The sequence below is a fragment of the Pelobates fuscus genome, chromosome 2 (assembly GCF_036172605.1).
Source record: "Pelobates fuscus isolate aPelFus1 chromosome 2, aPelFus1.pri, whole genome shotgun sequence".
NCBI classification, from domain to species: domain Eukaryota; kingdom Metazoa; phylum Chordata; class Amphibia; order Anura; family Pelobatidae; genus Pelobates; species Pelobates fuscus.
Window position 1 is genome coordinate 36,615,224 of NC_086318.1, and position 19,214 is coordinate 36,634,437.

The 19,214-nt window shown below is 41.1% G+C and overlaps 1 protein-coding gene across 1 annotated transcript in view; it reads right to left on the bottom strand.

Moving 5' to 3' along the window:
* RHAG (Rh associated glycoprotein) overlaps positions 1 to 16,895 on the bottom strand; it is a 48,273-nt gene extending 31,378 nt beyond the window's left edge. Inside the window, exon 1 of the mRNA XM_063440847.1 lies at positions 16,667 to 16,895. Coding sequence (XP_063296917.1) covers positions 16,667 to 16,826 — 160 coding nt within the window. The 5' untranslated portion in view covers positions 16,827 to 16,895. The remainder of the gene's footprint in view (positions 1 to 16,666) is intronic.
* Between the last annotated feature and the right edge of the window lie 2,319 nt (positions 16,896 to 19,214).

The following is a 19,214-nucleotide window of genomic DNA, read 5'->3' on the forward strand; positions in this document are numbered from 1 at the left end:
CATGAATCCCCTAGTTCGTGAGTTTCTTTCTACCGAACGGCGGGACGTTCGGTAGTTTCCCCACGAAATCCTGGAAGTCTGGAGGTCTCAGCGGTGTTTGCCTAGTCGAGTGTCCGATTTCAGTTCCAGACACTCTACGGCAAAACACCGCTGTTCGGTAGTTTAAGATGGCCGCCGCCACGTGTTCGGCTCCCGAATGGTGGCCACCCAGAGGACACAGAATACATTGCATAGATTGCCAATTACCTGTTTGCAACATTGTTGCAAACGGTAATTGGAGGCACACTTATTCCTGGGTGGTCTGGTTGTTCGGTAGTTTCACTCAATATACTGAATGGAGTGATTCTACCGAACAATCAGATGAATACTGCATATCTATATCCCAGGTTAACTCAACACATAAATACATACAGGATATTAAAGGCAGGGTTAAAGAACTATGTTCCACAGTCTTAAAGGTACAGTATCACAAAAGTCCCAATAAATTCACGGATGGCCCTTAAAGGCCCAGTAGCAGTAATATAAATTATTACATGCCCAAATATAGTTTTTACAGTGCAATATGTCCAGGGGCCATAGTCGCAGGGCAGGAGGCTAGCAACCAGGCTTCTCCAGTTCACAGTGGCGAAGTTGGTTTCGCCACAATTCTCCCCTTTACCAATTAGACTAACAGGGTGCCTGACCTCCTGCCGGTTAGTGCCCTGGTTAGTCCAGCAACCCACCCACAAGACAAAACCAGCAGTACAGCCCACCCACAATAAATGGTTACTCCACCTGGGTAAGGGAGAATTTTGTCCATGTCCAGGTGCCTTACCACGGCTGTGTGGGGGACTGGTAGGCCGCCTTGGTGGGTTGCTGAGTGGGCAGAGACCAGCGGTACTCTGTCCTGGTGCCAGCACTACCACGGGAGTAGGCTGGTTGGAGCCTGGTTGCTGGAGACTGACTGTCTCCCCTGTAGGTGCATAGCTCGGCTGCCGGAGGGGGAGACCGACTGTCTCCCCTTTGGATACACCGCTCTGGGGCTGGAGAACAGGACCGACCGTCCCTACCCCTTGTGCTGTAAGTGCAGAGACTACAGTCCCATCTGCACAGTTGTGGGGCTTAACATCTCCCCTTGGTGGATTAGGCTGCCGCTGTAACAAGCTCCTCTCTCTGGACGGTGAACTGCCGCTGGGGAGAGGGGTTAGCAGGCTCCTCTCCCTGCCACTCTCTCTGCTGGTGGAAAGGGAGACCAGCTGTCTCCCCTTTCATTCTCTTGTCCCGCTGCTGGGGTGCGAGACTGACTGTCTCTGCTCCCTGGGGTACACGCTGCCGCTGGGGAGGAAGGACTGCACCTTCTGCTCCCTGGGACACACACTGCTGCTGGGGAGGGAGGACGCTGCTCTCCTCTCCCTTCACTTCACACTGCCTTCTTGGCATATCACTTTGCTGCTGGGGGGCAGGAACAACTACCTCTGCCCCCTGTAACTCAGCCTGCCGCTGGGGAGGACGGACGACACCATCAGCTCCCTGGGGTACACACTGCCGCTGGGGAGGAAGGACTGCACCTTCTGCTCCCTGGGACACACACTGCCGCTGGGGAGGAAGGATGGCACCTTCTGCTCCCTGGGGTACACACTGCCGCTGGGGAGGAAGGACGGCACCCTCTGCTCCCTGGGGTACACACTGCCGCTGGGGAGGAAGGACGGCACCTTCTGCTCCCTGAGGTACACACTGCCGCTGGGGAGGAAGGACGGCACCTTCTGCTCCCTGGGGTACACACTGCCGCTGGGGAGGAAGGACGGCACCTTCTGCTCCCTGGGACACACACTGCCGCTGGGGAGGACGGACGACACCATCAGCTCCCTGGGGTACACACTGCCGCTGGGGAGGAAGGACTGCACCTTCTGCTCCCTGGGACACACACTGCCGCTGGGGAGGATGGACGACACCATCAGCTCCCTGGGGTACAATGCGGCGAAACCAGCTTCACCACTGTGAACTGGAGAGGCCTGGTTGCTAGCCTCCTGCCCTGTGACTACGGCCCCTGGGCATATTGCTCTATAAAAACTATATTTGGGCATGTAATCATTTATATTACTACTACTGGGCCTTTAAGGGCCATCCGTGAACCTATGGGGACTTTTGGGATACTGTACCTTTAAGACTGTGGAACATAGTACCTTAACACTGCCTTTAATATCCTGTATGTATTTATGTGTTGAGATAATCTAGGATATATATATGCAGTATTCATCTGATTGTTCGGTAGAATCACTTCATTCAGTATAATGAGTGAAACTACCGAACAACCAGACCACCCAGGAATAAGTGTACCTCCAATTACTATTTGCAACAATGTTGCAAACGGGTAATTGGCAATCTATGCAGTATAGTCTTTGTCCTCTGGGTGGCCGCCATTCGGGAGCTGAACATGTGGCGGCGGCCATCTTAAACTACCGAACAGCGGTGTTTTGCCGTCGAGTGTCTGGAACTAAAAACGGACACTCGACTAGGCAAGCACCGCTGAGACCTCCAGACTTCCAGGATTTCGTGGGGAAACTACCGAACGGCCCGTCGTTCGGTAGAAAGAAACTCACGAACTAGGGGATTCATGCGAATCCCCCTTAGGCTCCATAACCCAGGCAATTCGTCTGTTTCGTTCCCTTTTCTGTGACCGACCGCAGGGCCAAAATACATGTGTAACGGATCCACTGGCACCCCGACTGGGTACCTCCGTTAATGGATGCTCCTAGCGCTTCCAGAGGACTCCAAGCACTCCACCAGACACCATAAGCACCGCAGGCTGCAGCTATCTCCCTTCAGAACGAAGCAGGAACAAGCTCTTACAAGAGCTCAGTGATTATAGCAAGGGAATATGCCTAGCATAGCAATCCCTTGTAGCAGATTACCCCAATAAGAGACAGGACTCAAGTTGAGGGTAAAAATAGAACTCTCTGGCTGCTAGCTTGCAGCCCTTTTTATTAGGTGCTCCCATGAAGGGGAGGGACACACACAGTAACGTACATTAACCAATCACACAATAGTTACATCCCACACATAGCCCTCCCCTCTACCTGTAAACTAATTATCTGTACACACAGGAAAATACAATTATCATAGGTAGGGAAAATACAGTTTTTACACAACATTCATAACTCCCAAAATATACATCACATTCGCATAAAAATACATATTCACAATCAATCCATTCAGGGGAACAACATACTCAAAAATCATACGAATTGGACCAGGGGTTCAAAAGTTAGTACAAATGTGCATTTGACCTTCTGGAAGCATGGTTTTACAGGGCCCTCTATCCTGGAGACAATGGGGGGAAGTAATCCAATTATCCAGGACTAGAGGCAGACTCCATTAACCACATGGTTGCAAAACCACATAAAACACTTTAAAATACATAAAGTCACATTTTACACATAACACACAGACATTTCACATATCCCCAGATAGCTCAGGTCTGAGTGCACATTATTAGGTGAATGGCACTCAGACCAACCGAATACAGTTTAATCGCCATGGAGCCAAAGTCTTTAATCACACAAATAGGCTCCATGGCATAGCTATCTGGGTTACCACAGCTCACACAGGGCAAGTACCAAATGACCCCACTGTATTTAAAGGGCCAGAATGAGTGACATACACTCTGGTATGGCTGAATACTGTTTTTAAAGGGCCCAATCTCCCAGGGCCATAGTCCAAAGGCAGCAGGCGGGAAGCCAGGCTTCTCCAATGCAATGTGGCGAGATTGCTCTCGTCACAACATGGAACTGTTTTCGGATACTTTACCCATGCGGTCGGTCAAAACTTTGCCTGCTCATATCTCCCGAACCGTTTATCCGAATGACCTGATTTTTGAATATGTTGTCCCCCTGAATAAAGGTGTATCATATGTATTTGGGGTACATCCAGGAATTGGGAAAAAGGGTGTACGGTATAATTATGTTAAGTGCTAATCTAGGTGGAGGAGATGTGTGGGAGGTACATCTATGCCATTGGTTGTTTTATGCCTCCCCCTGGGGGTGGCCTGTATGGGTATCATTGTAATAAAAGCCAGGCTGGATGAGCCAGTCCAGAGTTCCTGTTTAACCCTCAAAATGAAGTGTCGTCTCGTTCTTGGGGGGAATTGGATTGTAAGCTGACTGCCAGGAGTGTAAGCGGATTGTATGCTTTTCTTGTTCAGCTGTTCCAGTTCGGAGTGTTATCTTGTATCCAGTTCAGGAGTTTGGTGTTCTGCAGTAGCTGTGCCTGTCTCTCAAAAAGGGGATTATCGCCTAAACGGATTTTATTCCCTTTTATGCTGAAACGGTCAGTTACAATTGGTGGCAGCGGTGGGATCGTTCCTACAACCAGAGGGACAGCTACAGACAACACCATTTCTGGATTACAAATTGAGGGCAACGCTAGTATCCGTACAGCGACCCTATCTACAAAGGAAATCAGGAAAATGGAAGGAGACAGAGTCACAGCTGCTGCAGCACCTCCGAGGGAGGAGGAGGAATCCGAGTTTGCCAGGGAATATAGGAGCAGGATGGCTCTATTCTCACCAGCCCGAGTGGAGCAGATGGCAGTCCGGGTCTACAACGATGTACAGGCGTACCTCATGCTGCGAATGACGCAGAGGAACCAACAAGATTGGTCCTGTGAGGAACCACAACAGGCAGGTGGAGATGGGACCGAGGTCTCTCCACCGGGCCCAACGGGATGGTGGGCAGCAGGCCCAGATCCCCAGCGGCAGAGTAAGTCCCAGGGAGATGAAGGTGCCGTCCTTCTTCCCCAGCGGCAGTGTGTACCCCAGGGAGCGGATGGTGTCTTCCTCCCTCCCCAGCGGCAGGCTGAGTTACAGGGGGCAGAGGTTGTTGTTCCTGCCCCCCAGCAGCAAAGTGATATGCCAGGAAGGCAGTGTGAAGTGAAGGGAGAGGAGAGCAGCGTCCTCCCTCCCCAGCGGCAGTGTGTGTCTCAGGGAGCAGAAGGTGCAGTCCTTCCTCCCCAGCGGCAGTGTGTACCCCAGGGAGCAGAAGGTGCCATCCTTTCTCCCCAGCGGCAGTTTACCATCCAGAGAGAGGAGCTTGTTACACCCTCTCTCCCACGGCAGCCTAACCCACCAAGGGGAGATGCTAAGCCCCACAACTGTGCAGATGGGACCGTAGTCTCTGCACTTACAGCACAAGGGGTAGGGACGGTCGGTCCTGTCCCCCAGCCTCAGAGTGATGTATCCAAAGGGGAGACAGTTGATCTCTCCCTCCGACAGCCGAGATGTGCACCTAAAGGGGAGACAGTCAGTCTCCAGCAACCAGGCGCCCACCAGACTACTCCCGTGGTAGTGCTGGCAACAGGACAGAGTACCGCTGGTCTCTGCCCCCTCAGCAACCCACCAAGGCAGCCTACCAGTCTCCCACACAGCAGTGGTGAGACACCAGAACCTGGACAAAATTCTTCCTCACCCAGATGTAGTAACCGGTTAGTGTGGGTGGGCTGCTCTGTTATTTCGGTTTTGTGGGTGGGTTGCTGGACTAACCAGGGCACTGACCGGCAGAAAGTCAGGTACCCTGTTAGTCTAATTGGCAAAGGGGAGAAATGTGGCGAAACCAGCTTCGCCACTGTGAACTGGAGAGGCCTGGTTGCTAGCCTCCTGCCCTGCGACTACGGCCCCTGGACATATTGCTCTATAAAAACTATATTTGGGCATGTAATAATTTATATTACTACTACTGGGCCTTTAAGGGCCATCCGTGAACCTATGGGGACTTTTGGGATACTGTACCTTTAAGACTGTGGAACATAGTACCTTAACACTGCCTTTAATATCCTGTATGTATTTATGTGTTGAGATAATATAGGATATATATGCAGTATTCATCTGATTGTTCGGTAGAATCACTTCATTCAGTATAATGAGTGAAACTACCGAACAACCAGACCACCCAGGAATAAGTGTACCTCCAATTACCATTTGCAACAATGTTGCAAACGGGTAATTGGCAATCTATGCAGTATGGTCTTTGTCCTCTGGGTGGCCGCCATTCGGGAGCCGAACACGTGGCGGCGGCCATCTTAAACTACCGAACAGCGGTGTTTTGCCGTCGAGTGTCTGGAACTAAAAACGGACACTCGACTAGGCAAGCACCGCTGAGACCTCCAGACTTCCAGGATTTCGTGGGGAAACTACCGAACGGCCCGCCGTTCGGTAGAAAGAAACTCACGAACTAGGGGATTCATGCAAATCCCCCTTAGGCTCCATAACCCAGGCAATTCGTCTGTTTCGTTCCCTTTTCTGTGACCGACCGCAGGGCCAAAATACATGGAACTGTTTTCGGATACTTTACCCATGCGGTCGGTCAAAACTTTGCCTGCTCATATCTCCCGAACCGTTTATCCGAATGACCTGATTTTTGAATATGTTGTCCCCCTGAATAAGGGCTATCCAGCAATGCTGGATTTAAAGGTGTATCATATGTATTTGGGGTACATCCAGGAATTGGGAAAAAGGGTGTACGGTATAATTATGTTAAGTGCTAATCTAGGGGGAGGAGATGTGTGGGAGGTACATCTATGCCATTGGTTGTTTTATGCCTCCCCCTGGGGGTGGCCTGTATGTGTATCATTGTAATAAAAGCCAGGCTGGATGAGCCAGTCCAGAGTTCCTGTTTAACCCTCAAAATGAAGTGTCGTCTCGTTCTTGGGGGGAATTGGATTGTAAGCTGACTGCCAGGAGTGTAAGCGGATTGTATGCTTTTCTTGTTCAGCTGTTCCAGTTCGGAGTGTTATCTTGTATCCAGTTCGGGAGTTTGGTGTTCTGCAGTAGCTGTGCCTGTCTCTCAAAAAGGGGATTATCGCCTAAATGGATTTTATTCCCTTTTATGCTGAAACGGTCCGTTACACCCACAAAGCTGTCTCAATTGTGCTGAATCAATATTACTCAGGTGTATATGACTTTCTATGAAAAGTTATGTGATGCCTTCGGCAAAAGGCATACATTCAGTACAAAATGTTGAATGGACTCCATGTCCAGTGGACATAGAAGGATCCCTAATAGATATAATCATAATAATAATGAATGTACAACTTTATTAGAAACGAAGAACTTACAATAACCAAAAATAAACATTAAAAACAAACTAAGTAGCTCTGTAGGCGGATAGGGGGAAAGTATATGGGTTAGTACAGGGTGGGGGTAGATATGGCTGAAGGGCTGGGAGTAATAGTCAGAGGTATAGCCCTATATCAATGCAAATAATCAAACACAGTGATATTCACTATGTCTGCATAAAAAAACACTTTGGGGCACTATATCCGACAATAGAACTTGTACAGTGGGTCTTGAAAATATAGATATAGTCAATAAATAAACAAAGTATTTTGAATCTATCAGAAAGTTGCCTTTTGTAGTTAAGAGCAAAACTGTACTGGATAGGATCTGAGAGTATCTCTGCATATTGCCCTCAAAACCCTCAACAAGAGGGGTGACTTTGCAGCAGCTTTCTAATCTTACTAAAGTAGATTCAACTTCAAGGTCGCTATCTAAAAAATAATCACAGAGAGATCTGGTGCAGAGAAACATCAAGTAGGCTGTATACCCAAAGAATCTCTCAATTGTTCCCCTAATAGGTCAATTTAACCTACCACAATCAGGTCCTTGTACTAACAAAACTACTTAAGAATCCCCTTATGCCATCTGCAATAATAACACTGTAAACTGTGCTGTGCTAAGAAAATAAAAAATAAGAACAAAAAGGCATACAAGGCAACGGTGTTTAATTTTTTGATGCAAGAATAAATAGGCTTGAAAGCCAGTTTCAGTTTGTCTACTGAGTGCCTGGATTGGTATATCTTGATATATATAAAGTATCCAACGACTTAATTGCCGCTAAATCTCACGGCCAATACTCTATCCTAATCCTCCTTGATCTTTCTGCCGCATTTGACACTGTTGATCATCAACAGCTTCTTCACATTCTTCGTAACTTTGGTCTACGGGATACTGCTCTCTCCTGGTGCTCCTCCTACCTCTCCCAGCGCTCTTTCAGTGTTTCTTTCTCTGGTTCCGCCTCTACTCACCAACCCCTCTCTGTCGGCGTCCCCCAAGGATCTGTCCTCGGCCCCCTACTGTTCTCTATCTATACTGCCTCCCTTGGTAAACTCATCAGCTCCTTTGGTTTCCAATATCATTTATATGCAGATGACACGCAAATCTACCTGTCCTCCCCTGATCTCTCTCCGCCCACCTTGACTCGTGTTTCTGACTGCCTCTCTGCTATTTCCAACTGGATGGCTGCTCACTTCCTTAAACTCAACCTGTCCAAAACAGAACTTCTAGTTTTTCCTCCCTCAAGTGCTGCTACTCCTGTTGTCTCCATCCAAGTCAACGGCGCTACTATCACCTCTACCTCGCAGGCTCGCTGCCTAGGGGTTCTTTTCGATTCTGACCTCTCTTTTACTCCCCATGTCCAATCGATAGTCAAATCCTGTCGCTTCCAACTCAAGAACATAGCGCGCATCCGCCCATATCTAACGCCGGACGCGGCTAAGATATTGGTTCATGCTGTTGTTCTCTCTCGCCTCGACTACTGCAATCCCCTTCTGACCGGTCTTACATGTTCCCAGCTTGCACCGCTGCAATCTGTAATGAACGCGGCTGCGAGGCTTATTTTCCTGTCCGTTCGCACCTCCCACGCCTCCACGCTCTGTCAGTCCCTGCATTGGCTTCCAGTTAGATATAGGGCCCAATTCAAAATTCTGGCACTTGCTTATAAATCCCTACATAATGCTGCTCCAACATACCTATCCTCCCTCATACACAAGTATGTCCCGTCGAGACCCCTGCGCTCATCCCAAGACCTACGCCTATCCTCTGCCCGGATCCCCACTTCTGACGCTCGCCTTCAAGACTTCTCTAGGGCTGCACCTATTCTGTGGAACTCACTTCCCTCCTCAATCAGACTTTCACCCAGCCTCCACTCCTTCAAAAAATCTTTGAAAACTCACTTCTTCGTTAAAGCGTATCAATTAAACTGTCAGCAGGCTTCTCATCCCCCACCCCTTGACTCCTTCCCTGCAACTGTCAAAAATGACCTGCCAAGCACTCAATAAACCCTTCTCTAACAAACTATTTAATTCCCCTACTTTAACCCGTTTGTGTCACTATACCCCACTCCCTCTAGCATGTAAGCTCATTGAGCAGGGCCCTCAACCCCCTCTGTTCCTGTACGTCCAGTGGTCTGATCTCAATTATGTGTCTGTTAGTCCACCCATTGTACAGCGCTACGGAATTTGTTGGCGCTATATAAATAATAAAATAATAATAATAAAATAATAATAATAATATATATGTTATTGCCTTTGAAACCTAGCACATAAAAAACACCCAATTACACTTCAGAATAATGTCAAGTTTGGTTACAAGACTAGACCTTAAAATTTAATTTGGACTTCAAATTGATAGCCTATGGACTACACCTAAAGAAAGAATAATATCCCACTAGGCCCTAAGAAGGTTACCACTTTGCTTCCCCTTCATTCTTCGAATAGGAATGGTTGATGGGGCCAAGCATATTCATGGTTCTGGGCTCCCTGTCTAACCTCTGGGTCCTAGGAAGCTGATCTGACTTCACCTTGTCGATCTGTTAAAAGCAAATCATGGCAAGGAACTGGAATGACAAACTAATTCTAATGTATTTTATTGATATTAAGTTCCCTTTACCTTCATGCGTTAACGCACCTGTTAGCTTTGTCACCCATTTCTTAATTTACTTAAATTTTATATGGAATTTAGCTAGAATCTGCAAAATTATCCTAGACACATCCAACAATGTCACTAACTTGTACAAAGTGTTGTGATCAAACTTGGTGGTTCTTTAAGTAAATTAAATTACATTTTATATAAGTAAAATAATGATCTGATTCTATTTTTTTGCAGAAATTTCTGACACATTAGAGGGACACTCCAGGCACCCAGACCACTTCTGCTCATTGGATTGGTCTGGGTGCCAACTCCCACTACCCTTAACCCTGCAAGTGTAATTATTGCAGTTTTTCATAAACTGCAATATTTACATTGCAGGGTTAACTCCACCTCTAATGGCTGTCTATTAGACAGCCACTAGAGGTCACTTCCTGGGTTCTAGCACAGGTTTCCTGTGCTAGAGCGTCGCTGGACGTCCTCACGCTGTGTGAGGACCTCCAGCGTTGCTCAAAACCCCATAGGAAAGCATTGAAATGATTTTTCAATGCTTTCCTATGGGGAGACGTAATGCGCATGCGCGGCATTTCCGCGCATGCGCATTAGGTCTCCTCGGCCGTTGAGCGAGATTAGTCTCGCCCACCGGCCGACGTAATCATTAGGAGGAGCGTCGCGGAGGCGGAGACAGCGGCGAGGGACATCGCCGCTGTCCCAGGTAAGTGACTGAAGGGGTTTTCACCCCTTCAGTAACCGGGGATTGGTGGGTGGGAGGGAGAGGGACCCTCCAGTGCCAGAAAAACTGATCGTTTTTCTGGCACTGGAGTTTCCCTTTAAGATTATACTTTATGTGTCATTGTTAGATATTCAAGTAGATGCAGTTTTTCTTGTGCGTGCCATTCATTTGTTTATATTTTATAGTTGTTTTTCTTCAATAAGGTTTTTCTTTTCTTGTGTTTCTTCAATATTTTTTTTTTTACAGAAATGTGGATCGCTGATTTTCTCTGATAAATGTCTTGTATAAACTTATTAAAAACTTCAGCACAAAATAAGTCAAAATGTTACAAATGGAATTTCCCTCCAATTGTTGCCAAGAAGGAAAGGATAATTCACATTAAGGAAAAAAATTTTTTTTTTTAAATCAGACGTTAGCGACCCTCCCTAATGAATGTTTTATCTTTTTTACTACTGAACACACCAAGAACTCTGAAAATGACCTTTCCAGGGAAATTAAGTGTTGACATTGATTAAGCACGCAATTGTAAACAGGGCTGCTGTATTGAAAACAATGAAATAAATTGTGAATTCCATATCTTTACTGCTCTATCTGAGCAGACGCCTTTAGATAATAATGGTGAAATAATCCGTCTTCATCTTTCTATACAAATGCAATGTCCATTACAATATTTTTTTATTTTTCCAGCTAAATCAGCTAAATAGGTTTGTATGTCTGGTTTATGTGTCAGTTTTCAGTTAATGTTTTAATTAAGGGCAAGCTTCCAAGAGGTCCCGAAGAAAATATGTCACTTTCATCATATATGAATAATGTCCATCATGTATGTTAAAGGCTATCACACAAGAGCTTCATCAGATACAGTGGTAGTAGAGGATACCTATTTATTTTGCTGTCAAGTTTCCATTGCTCAAGATATTCTTTTGCAGATATATGTAGATAAATTACATTAAAGGGGCAAAAAATACAGGAACGTGAGATGGGTAAAGCATGGAGAAGAAGACCCTTATGTTCTGTATACATACTCAAATGTAGCCACAGTCTTTAATTTTATTTCAGAAACAAATATTATCTCTGAAGAAAGAAATACAGCCAGGAGATCACAAGGGTGGAGATCAGGAACGTTTGCACAAAACCACATTTGTCATAGGCTGGACCATTTATTTTTTCTCAGTTATGTGCATGTAGACACAACACAATATGATAAATAAACAGACACAACACAATATCTAGTACAAGTCTCAGAGATACTTCTGAGATTCACATTCTCTCACCAAATTCTATTTTTCTGAATATGTACATTGTTTTTTACATTTTATCTATGAACTTTTATTACTACTTTACTAATGTCTGATTTCAACATATCTCTTTGTTAAATTGTATAGGAGGAGCAGCCTGCACAATGATTATGCTAATACTGAATGATGTATTAGACCCCAGCATATTGTGTGTCCACTTTATGACCATAGTCATCTTTCCAAAAGAGCGTGATAATTCACTCATAGGAGCCCATAGGAACATTTGAACACAGTATTCAGTGAAGGAGATATGCAATACTCGAGTTGACTTTTGGAAAAAAGAATAGCATAAAGCTTCTCTAAAATGCATTTCTAGCCACAATATAAAACATCATTGACAAAAAGAGTTTGCAATATGTTACATAGAAATGCAAATTCTTAGGGTGAAAAAATCTACATAATGCTACTCCAACCTTCCTATCCTCCCTAATACACAAGTATGTCCCATCGAGGCCCCTACGCTCTGCCAAAGACCTACATATATCCTCTGTCCGTACGCCCACCTCTGATGCTCGCCTCCAAGACTTCTCCAGGACTGCACCTCTTCTGTGGAACGCCCTCCCCTTCTCCGTAAGACTTTCACCCATTCTCCACTCATTCAAAAAATCATTGAAAACTCACTTCTTTAAGAAAGCATATCAATTAAACTGTTAGCAGGTTTTTATCCCCCATCCCCATGACTCCTCTCCTGCAACTGTCAAAAATTACCTACTAAGCCTTCAATGAATACTTTTCTAACAACCTACTTCGTACCCCTACTTTTACCCTCTGTGTCACTATACCCCACTCGCTCTAGAATGTAAGCCAATTGAGCGGGGCCCTCCACATCTCTGTTCCTGTACGTCCAATTGTCTGGTTAAAATTACATGTCTGTTAGTCCACCCACTGTACAGCGCTACGGAATGTGATGGCGCTATATAAATAATAAAATAATAATAATAATTAAGCAAATTTAAAATTTAAATGTAATTAATTCATACATATTACGAATCTTTTCTATTATTTTCTCACATGGGCATTTGTCGCATTAGACTTTAAGCAAATCAATTTCTTTTAAGGTGAATCAATGCTTCCAGTAAATCCCTTTATATTTTATATGTTTTTAGATCAATCGATTTGTTTGGAGAACATGGCAAATAGCTGGGAATTCTAAGTTCGAATCACAAAACAGCAAAAATGTTTCATTCATTAAAACTAATTGAAAGGCTTTTGTTTTGGAAGAATGTATTTGTTGTTAGGTGAACTGATCCGAAAGTGTGTGCCTATTTTAATTTTCTTTCTTTATCACTGGAATTTACAATATACACAGACCAATATAAAAGGTAAAGTTAAAAAGGCAAAGAAAGAAAAAGCATTTGTCATACAATATACATTAAAACTAATTGAAAGATTTTTGTTTTGGACAAATCAATTTGTTGTTAGGTGAACTGAGTTGTTTAAAGATAAATGTACTTTATGAATGTATTTTATTTAGATTTTGTATCACAGGTATTTATTAAGTGTCAACACATTCTACAGTTGTACAAGTAGGGAGAATGTACAACACGCACAGACCAATATAAAAGGTAAAGAGGCTAAGATCTAACCTTTTAAGCTTTTTTTGTACAAAGTGCTTGGTTAGATGGCCGTGAGTTTACAATATAAAGGATATAAAGGATATAATGGGAATTTGAGACAAAAAGTCTAATTTCTCAATTTCTGCAAATTGTTTCTATTAACAGTGTATGTGTACTAACACCCTTTACCCTTGGAATGCCTCACTAACTGTACCTATTGGGTATTACATGACGCGCTAACAGAAAATTATTTGCCTACTTTCATAAGTAGTGATCAGTGGTTTGCCAAGCACATTCTACATTCAACTTTGTAATACTTCACTGAAACAATAAATTGCATGCTACAACCCACTTAAGGACTATGTGCATCCTTACACGTCATCTGCTATCTGCTGTTCACCTTCTGGTAAGTACGACAGAAATGATATCTGCAGTAAACAGAACTTATAGGGTAAAATGATATGATACACTGCACCGGGAGGACAAGATGTGAATTGTAGATAGGGGAAAATCCACATTTGATTCAAATAATATTCAACACGCCTTGAAAATAAATATTACTATATAAAAACTAAAGTTAGTACACTCATTTACTATGTTGTAGAGTGCATTTTCAGCATTTAAGGTTGAGTTCTAATACTTCTGCTCGGTTTTTACAACCATTGCTGCCAAAGCAATTAGGAATCTCTTCAGCACAATTAGCTGGTGAGAGAGAGGCACGTTTCCCAACCCTTATGAAGGGAAATCCTGTGCGGAGAACATAATAGGCTAAGTTTACAGCTAAATATCTGCAGCAATAATAGTGTCCTGTTCCTTGCCTGCTGCAGCATTTGTTATCAGTGTCACACTATGTTGGTGGATGACTGAAATTGTCACAAAGCTCAGTAGATGATGATTAAAAATACAGATGGTTTCTTAATAATGCACGGTAAATGTTTATGGATCAGAAGGTAATGCAATTAAATAACTGACCAATATAGGATGGAAACATTAAAGTTTTTAGTTTTCATAATCTTAAATAAATAAATAAAATATATTAATAAATCATGGATTAAACAGAAAGCTCTACAATGTTTTTTTTAAATTAGAAAATAATTTAGATATAATAGAAAAACAACAACAGAAAAATACAAATAAGTGTATTTACCCAAAAACAAATTTTTTTTTAAATAAACTGTTTTTGTTTTTTTAATTTCTAAATATTTTCGTTTTTTATTTCACATTGTGTCCAAATCTGCCTAGATATTTTATGCAAACCCTTTAGGTAGGTACAATAATTTCTTCAGAAAGCCCCTGAACTGTCAAGATCCAAACAGTAATGAATGACAGCCCAGACTTCCATCAGTAGGTTCCAGCATTGTTTGGACCTACAACTGATACACAGGGACAGTACTTTGTGCTCCCTCTGTGCTATTTAGGTAATATAGCAAAGATTGGCTGTGCTTCATGCTGTTTGGAGTGTTTCTCTTAAATGACTAAAATAAATAATGTCTCTGTTGTAAGGCAGTACCATTGATGCAGATAATACAGTCATCTAAAAATTGTTCCATCCAAGTAGCTGACAAGTCACTTTGATCATCATCTACAGTGACAATATTTTCTGCAATATACAGATTATTGGTTTTGTTTCATTAATACAAAATAGAGGTTATTGAGCTGTAGCACTAAATAACTGAAAGGGTTTTTGAAACACTTGCTTTGGACAGTGCAGCAAACACATTCACATCACAGCTGTCAGTGCGGCAGACAACACTACTGCAATGGCCAATACTGTACAAAACAACATTCTACATGTCAATTTATATGTATGTACAATATGGTAGGAAACTCATCACCTACATATTTGATAGCTGATCAATGAATGCAATGCAAGAGATACAAATGTAACTGCCGCTGTAATTTTGTATGATAGAGTCCTTGTATTTTAAAATATTACCTGCAAGTCAATGCATATTAAAATAATAGAAATTGTTCGAGATGTAATGTGCAGGGATATTCAAGTGAGAATTCTAAGTGAAGGTTACATTTTAGGTCACAATGGCGAAACTGGAAACATTCTCTAAGCTATCGATGCTTTCAGTTCAACTACTGTGGACTTGAATTTAAAATTCCCTTTGAATTCTCACTTTAGTGAATAACCCTGTTAGTGTTTGTAATTGTATGATGTGCCCCACACATTATTTTCTATTTTCTTGTATAATGTACCCCGTCCCTTGTTTTTTTCTTTTATAATTTGAGACAAGCACTGTATTTTTGATCTGTATCATTTACCCTATGTAACACGTCTCTGCTTTGTATAATTCACCCCATATATTGCATCACTGTCTTTAGCATCATTAAACTCATTGATTTTTTTTGTATAATTTTTCCAATACAGTTACTGTTGATGATACACTCTATACATTGTATCTTGGATTTTAGCATAATTAGCTCCATGAATTGAGTGCCTGTATTTTAAAAGATGTGCCCTATTGTTTTGTATGGCTTATCCCTTGCGATGTGCTTATGGTTTTCTATGACTTGCTTATGTTTTCTATGACTTCCTCTCTGCATTATATCTATGTTTTTTTTTTAAGATAAATTCCCATGCATTGTGTCTGTGTTTTGTATGACTTCCCCATGCATAGTGACTGTGTTTTTATAACTTGCTCCATGCATTGTTACTATATTTTATATGATTTGTTCCAAGCATTGTATTTATATTTTTGTATGAATTGCCATATTTTTATATAATTTCCCCCATGCATTGTGCCTGTAGTTTTATATGACTTGCCCCATTGTGTCTGTTTTTCTATAATTTGCCCCATGCATTGTGCCTGTAGTATTATGTGACATGCCCATGTATTGTGTCTGTATTTTTACATGACTTGCTCCATAGATTGTCTTCATGTTTTCATTTGACATGTGCCCATGTCCTGTGTATAATATCACTAAATGTGTTCTATCCTTTTTTTAAAGATATGTCACCTGTGCATAAGTATAGAAAGTAAAGGTCCTGTTGGCACCACTACATCTTAGTACCAGACAGGTAGGTGCCTGGAATTTCTCCTAAACGGGACGTGCCCCCTACTTTGTAAGATGTTAGTTTACAATAAAATAATTATATTGCACAGTGAGTAAACAATGAAAAACAACATTTGGATCACTATAGCCAAATTGTAAATAAAACTGCATCAACTGAATTGCATTTTCTTAAAATTGTAGCCTAAATGTTATACATCATTTGCTAAATTCTCACAACAAAGTGAAAACACTCAGAATAATAAATACAATATTGTAATAAATTCATGCAAAGGAAAAAAAAAAAACCAACAACAAAAATATAAACAAAAGTTATACCGACAATAAAAAACATGTATGCATAGCTAGATATATAGGCAGATATTACATAAACATATATACTTACATGGGTAGAGGTCAATAAACGTGTTTTGTGTTGAATTGTCAGGTCCTTTACTATAATGTGTATCATATCTTACAAATATCCCAAATAATATTATAATAAGGGTTTGAAGTCCAATTGCCAAAATGGAAAGTTTAAACCTCATATTAGTTTCAAATGACATGGTGACTGGGAGCTAATTGTGTTGCTGTCAGGTCCTGTGAGAGACTGATAAAGTGAAGAGTTGAAGTTTGTGTTTAATGAACTGCATGCATTTGCTGCAGATATGAATGACAGGGCAAAAAGGGTCTGGTCAGCCTGACACTCCCTCCCAGGAAGGATAAAGTATTGGAACTCTGTAGAGGATATTTGCAAAGATCAGTTTTGGTGCAGAGTTATGAAAGTAGAGCAGTTTCCGTGGAAACTAAGAGATTGCTCCCTGACGGTTGCACTTTTAAAATAGCCCTAACAAATGATAATTTAAAAAAAGCCTCCTTATGATAAAAAGGTAGTCAAAATTAAATGCACCATATGTTTAAAATAATGGAAAAACAATAATTATGCAAGGTAATAACTGTTTGTACAATCTTTCACAAATTATTTGAAATAATTTTTTTAAATTATTATGCATATTGAGCTTTAAAAAACAAATTTAGCAGGGAAGTACAAATCCGATGTATGATCATATTAACAGAACTTCTTTTGAGATGCTTTGTGATTTCTTGTATACATAACAGAACTTATTGGGGGACATTTAGCAAAGTCTCGCTGACACATTTGTGTCTACTTTCAGCAAAGTTTTGGTGCAGTGGTGCAATTTATCATATCTGTTGAATGCTCTTAATCTGTTGCTTTTTTTTTTTTTTGCATCTTAAGCTTCATTTTTTTATTATATGGCATTTTTTGTTGATGTAACTTGAATTTCTGCAATTTTTCAGACAGAAAACTGTTCTGTTTAACCTCTATGTTTCCCACGTATCTAAATTTGGCAGGAAATTTCTGAAAAAAAAAAAGCAGAACATAACTAAAAGAAAGCTTTTTAGATCACTGTTACAACACTTTAATAAAAGTGATCACATTTTAGAACACTTTGACAAATATCGCCATTTCCCCTACATAAACACGAGAAAAGCAAGACAACATGTATTAATCATTAGATATTGGGTTATAATCCATCATAAGGTGTACATTAAATACAAAATAACATGATTATTTACTATGTGGGGAATTCAAAGCTAATTCAAAAAATAATTTCAAATTTAAGGACAAAAAGTGAAAAAGCAGCTATACCTCCAGTACAGCAAATTTGATCTTAAATTTTTAAATTTTTCAATTCACTTTAAAATCCTCACAATTCTATCTATAGTAAACAGATGATAGTATATGGATTTATTTTGTTCTAGTGTTTTTATTGCATTTTTAGTTTGTGATATTATTGATGTAAAAGCCAATGGGATTATTAACTAAACAGTTGTTTGTTGTAAACGGGGAAAAAAATGTCACATTGGAAAAAGATTAGAAATTGCAGAATGTTGTTATATATCAAAGTCAGATATTTTGGCATTCAGTTTGCAAATGTGGCTTTCAATTCCTAGCAATCTATTGTTAATTTCTATATATTATTATATGTTTTGGATAGTTACTTTTTTTTCTTGGTTTAGACACACACATTTAATGTATTACTATTGCATTATTTGATATCGATTTTATATGCAGAACTGGTTAAATACAGGCCATACACAATATTTCAAGATATGGACCAGAGAATATTTACATGATATTGAACAGGGCAGGTTTAATAATAAGGCTTCCACCCAAGGCCACCTAACTTGGTTAGGACCATGGAGGATGTTAATCCATCTCTGATATTAAAAATGAGTGTTCAAAGATTTGGTTCTTGCTAGAAACGTTAACATATTTGTTTATATGATTTTCAGAAGTGCTGCCACCGAGAGGTGAAGTTTTCTGCAAATTAATGTATCTCTAAGGAACATGATGTGCACTACTGTTTTCCAACAAAGTCCTCAATTTAATCATGTTGGATACATTTTCTAAATGATTTTATATTTTTGGATAAGCTTTTAAAATGATTTAATATTATGAAAAATATTTTCATCTTGTAATATTTTTCTATTTTATGATACATTTTTTGTAAATATGAAACATTTCTAAATATGACATATTTTTGATATTTTAATATGTTGTAAAGAGTATTTTAAAATGTTATCAAAAATATTAAATAATTTGGAAACTTATGCAACGTGTAATATTTTATATTTGTAGTAGCTCGATATATTAATATATGTTTTACAAGATATATTTTCAAATATATTAAATGTATAGAAGAAATTAGATTTCTAGTGCTTGTGCAATGGATGCTCATACTTCCCAAGCCAGAGTTTCTTCCTTCTGGCTGTATATAAATGTGAAAAGGTGATGAAGGGAAGCAGCCCCTTCAGTAATGTCCTCAAATCCAATTGAGTATGAATAGATAAGAAGACAATAGAACAAAATCTGGTGCAGTATTTTCATTGCTAGTCTTGGGCAATGACATCCATGCTTGGCCCCTTTT